General features: G+C 45.4%; 1 protein-coding gene across 1 annotated transcript in view; it reads right to left on the bottom strand.

Moving 5' to 3' along the window:
* The window catches only part of LOC134443233 (high affinity cGMP-specific 3',5'-cyclic phosphodiesterase 9A-like), a gene marked incomplete at its 5' end in the record, with an annotated part of 27069 nt that overhangs the window by 5017 nt on the left and 17052 nt on the right, over positions 1-5000 (bottom strand). The window contains 2 exons of the mRNA XM_063193110.1: positions 328-384; positions 2093-2197. Of these exons, the coding sequence (XP_063049180.1) occupies positions 328-384; positions 2093-2197 (162 nt within the window). The remainder of the gene's footprint in view (positions 1-327; positions 385-2092; positions 2198-5000) is intronic.

Here is a 5000-nt window from a genome sequence, read left to right as displayed (position 1 = left end):
ACCAACTCTATAACCACTAGGCCACAGCTGCCCACGGCCCGCGGTTACCTAGGCACCTCAGCTATGAAGGGAGGTGTAGGGAGAGGTCAGGGGGGATTCGAACCTGCAACCCCTAGATTGAAAGACCAACTCTCTAACCACTAGGCCACAGCAGCCCCATAACATGGAGATCAACATTCCTTCTTCTCCATTAGTATTGTTTATAATAGAGACTCTGTGTGTGTGTGTGTGTGTGTGTGTGTGTGTGTGTGTGTGTGTGTGTGTGTGTGTGTGTGTGTGCGCGTGCCTGCGTGCCTGCGTGCGTGCGTGCGTGTGTGTGCGTGTCACCTTCTCTCGATCCATGAAGGGAGCGACAGGTAAACCCTCAGCCTTCTCACGATCACTCTAAAGAGAGAGAGATAGAAAATAGGGATGCAAACGATTAATCGACTTTAATCGATCAATGCATTTATTGATTAAAAAACATTAATTGCAATTAATCGACAATTCAACTGACAAGAGACCCAGGTAAAATGGGCATGTGAAGAGCGGTTTGAATAGTGGGAATATTTAAATCACCTTTGGATTAAAGAATTGAAATAGAAATTAATTTAAATGTGGTATTTTATCTCAATTTTTAATTAAAATGTTTAGATTTAGTAGTTTTTTTTACCGAAAAACATTGAGATTTTGGGGGGGAACGTCGCTTATAAATTATCGTAAGTCGATCGATAAGACTATCAACTAAAGATTAATGAATTAATCGATAATTTGCATCCCTAATAGAAAATAGATAGATAGATAGATAGATAGATAGATAGATAGATAGATAGATGGATGGATGGATGGATGGATGGATGGATGGATGGATGGATGGATGGATGGATGGATGGATAGATAGATAGATAGATAGATAGATAGATAGATAGATAGATAGATAGATAGATAGATAGATAGATAGATAGACAGACAGACAGACAGACAGACAGACAGACAGACAGACAGACAGAAGACACCCAGATAGACATTGCAAAGCATTATCTACACACTAAGACCCGTGTGTGTGTGTGTGTGTGTGTGTGTGTGTGTGTGTGTGTGTGTGTGTGTGTGTGTGTGTGTGTGTGTGTGTGTGCTACCTGCATGAAGTACTCTTCCAGTAGGCAGTCCACCCCTGAGTGTGTGTGTGTGTGTGTGTGTGTGTGTGTGTGTGTGTGTGTGTGTGTGTGTGTGTGTGTGTGTGTGTGTGTGCTACCTGCATGAAGTACTCTTCCAGTAGGCAGTCCACCCCTGAGTGTGTGTGTGTGTGTGTGTGTGTGTGTGTGTGTGTGTGTGTGTGTGTGTGTGTGTGTGTGTGTGTGTGTGTGTGTGTGTGTGTGTGTGTGTGTGTGTGTGTGTGTGTGTGTGTGTGTGCTACCTGCATGAAGTACTCCTCCAGTAGACAGTCCACCCCTGTGTGTGTGTGTGTGTGTGTGTGTGTGTGTGTGTGTGTGTGTGTGTGTGTGTGTGTGTGTGTGTGTGTGTGTGTGTGTGTGTGTGTGTGTGTGTGTGTGTGTGTGTGCTACCTGCATGAAGTACTCCTCCAGTAGACAGTCCACCCCTGTGTGTGTGTGTGTGTGTGTGGTGTGTGTGTGTGTGTGTGTGTGTGTGTGTGTGTGTGTGTGTGTGTGTGTGTGTGTGTGTGTGTGTGTGTGTGTGTGTGTGTGTGTGTGTGTGTGTGTGCTACCTGCATGAAGTACTCCTCCAGTAGGCAGTCCACCCCTGAGTGTGTGTGTGTGTGTGTGTGTGTGTGTGTGTGTGTGTGTGTGTGTGTGTGTGTGTGTGTGTGTGTGTGTGTGTGTGTGTGTGCTACCTGCATGAAGTACTCCTCCAGTAGGCAGTCCACCCCTGAGTGTGTGTGTGTGTGTGTGTGTGTGTGTGTGTGTGTGTGTGTGTGTGTGTGTGTGTGTGTGTGTGTGTGTGTGTGTGTGTGTGTGTGTGTGTGTGTGTGTGTGTGTGTGCTACCTGCATGAAGTATTCCTCCAGTAGACAGTCCACCCCTGTGTGTGTGTGTGTGTGTGTGTGTGTGTGTGTGTGTGTGTGTGTGTGTGTGTGTGTGTGTGTGTGTGTGTGCTACCTGCATGAAGTACTCCTCCAGTAGGCAGTCCACCCAGGGCTCCGCCACCTCCATTGGCCGCACCTCGTTACTGATGTCACAGCACTTAATCAACACCATCTTTAACTGGAGCACACACACACACACACACACACACACACACACACACACACACACACACACACACACACACACACACACACACACACACACACACACACACACACACACACACACACACACACACGCACACACGCACACACACACACACACACACACGTTAGAGATGTCAGAGCACTTCATAAAGATGGGATGCGTCATGATTAGGGCTGGGTATCGTTTTGTTTTTTTCGATACGGTGCCAATTTCGATACTTTGGTTTCGATACCGGTGCTTTTCGATACCGTTTTTCGATACCTGTTGTTTTGAAGTTAATCTCATTATGAAGAACCCATAAGATCACCAAATTCTAAATTTTCACAAGTAGTATTATGCATACGGTGAGTGCATTTCAGTCATCTTAAAGAATGTTATTACAGATTACTCAATATATATCTTCAGTTCAAATGAAATATAGAAGATGATTTCTAAGTAGCCTAGGTGTTGAGTAAGTAGGCAGGAGTACAGTTGGATGACAGTTAGCTCAGCAATCAATGAGTAGCCTACTTCAATTGCTATGTAGCCTACTATTGTCATAATCTCTAGGCAAACCTAGGCTAGGGCTATTGTTATTTCACAAATTATTACTAGATAGCCTATTGCAGCAAATAATCACGTTGTTACTAATTTTTCCACCAAAACCCAAATCAGCCATGTAAATTATTTAGTAATCTCAACATCATAGAGCAAAAGAGCATTAGACACATACACACTTCCAGGTGCAGGTTGCTCTCTCTCTCTCTCTCTCTCTCTCTCTCTCTCTCTCTCTCTAGAAGCTTCTGCGTATTATTTGCTTTTGAATTCACGTAGCTACACGCTCTCCTTCACCTGACCGCTTGACTCATACATAACCTGCAGATTGGGAAGACCAGACATCCCAATGAAAGTCCAATAAGTCTCCCTGAAATTTGATAGTGGCTCTCCGATGCCCGCGAATCAGATAAAGCATTCCTGATTTTAGACTATGCAAGTTCGCGTTTTTTCAATTGCCAATGCGGGAAAGAGGAATATAATGACTCGTGCGTCATGCGTGGGGTAGCCTACTTGAAATAGATTACGTGCACTTCGTAGGGCGCCCTGCAAAAGTCCTGGGTAAAAAAGCAGGCAGTTATATACAGACTGGACGACAGAAAGGGCATTGACAAACAATGTAACACTAATTTGCACATGTGTTGGTCGGGGTGTCCGGGGTTGATAAGCAGCTCCCTGTAAAACGTTGTTGGAACTTGGGATGTCTGGGAGACGCTATCTTAACGCTGTCTTAACGCATCGCATGGAAGGGATGTCGAGTGGGTCTTTTAGCGCCGTTGCCCTCCGCGGGAACAAGTTTCAAATCTCCGCACTTTATTAAACCCCTTAGCGATCGCCCACACATTGATTCTTATCAAAACTACAGTAGCCGTGCGCAAGTGGAGAGGAGAGTGCACACTCAAGGAGGTTTAAAACGACAGCATCAGAGGAAGATTGGCGCGACGGTAGTTCTACCACTATTATCATGACTGCACAAACACACACGTCTTCGTTGGACAAAAGGGTTGTTGAACATGTTTCAAAATGAACACCTCAGCACAACACAGCCTCGACGTCAACTGTACAGGACTCTGCTGATTGAGCCGTGCCCGCGCCAGGCACTGCCTGAAGAGAAACAGGGCAGCAGCGCATATAGGCCTAATCTTCTATAGAGTTCAAGAAACACTTACTAACAAATACAAATTCATTTCAAACAATAATATTTTTAATGTCCATTCGTCCATGGCTTGTAAATTTTAGCGCAGCTTTCGGCTCTTAGCCTTGATTTGGTGCGTTAATGTTTCGCCAAGTTGCCGTCTTTCGCAGGGACAGCTTTATCACAAATGGAGCATCTGGCTCTATTTGCGTCCAGTCACACGAGCAAAGTTTAACCACACTTTAGATCTCAGCAAGTCTATCAGGGCTGCAACTAGCTACAACTGCAACTACAACTAACTGCAACTAGCTACAACTAAGTTAGCCTACAACATATCCTCACCGACTGTCAGCTGTTCGAGTAAACAAACGCTAGTACTTTTTGAATGAATGAAATGTCTCGTGCTCGTCCCGCCCACCCAGGTCCTTTGAAGCCAATCACAAATGACAATTTCACCTGACTACATGGCTATTGGTTCACAGATTTACTATTGACACTGCAGGGACTGTTGAAACGCACAAAAGGTATCGAAATAAGGCACCGTTTTTTGTTTTGTTTTTTATATTCGATACTATGTGGCTTTTCGGTCGGTGCCAGGACCGGACCGAAATTCGGTACGCAGCCCTAGTCATGATGCACAAACGTGATGGACGCGAAGTCGACGTGTTGTCTTAACGCTCTGGCATGGGGTAGTAAACTGGGACTCGAACCCGAGCCTTCAAGAATAGTAAACTGGGACTCAAACCCGAACCTTCAGGAGTAGTAAACTGGGACTCGAACCCGAACCTTCAGGGATAGTAAACTGGGACTCAAACCCGAACCTTCAGGGATAGTAAACTGGGACTCAAACCCGAACCTTCAGGAATAGTAAACTGGGACTCGAACCAAGACCTTCTGGGGTAGTAAACGGGGAGTCAAACCCCAACCTTCAGGAATAGTAAACTGGGACTCGAACCAAGACCTTCTGGGGTAGTAAACTGGGACTCGAACCAAGACCTTCTGGGGTAGTAAACGGGGAGTCAAACCCCAACCTTCAGGAATAGTAAACTGGGACTCGAACCAAGACCTTCTGGGGTAGTAAACTGGGACTCGAACCAAGACCTT

Source organism: Engraulis encrasicolus, unplaced genomic scaffold (assembly GCF_034702125.1).
Source record: "Engraulis encrasicolus isolate BLACKSEA-1 unplaced genomic scaffold, IST_EnEncr_1.0 scaffold_29_np1212, whole genome shotgun sequence".
NCBI lineage: Eukaryota > Metazoa > Chordata > Actinopteri > Clupeiformes > Engraulidae > Engraulis > Engraulis encrasicolus.
This window is presented reverse-complemented; position numbering and strand designations above follow the sequence as displayed.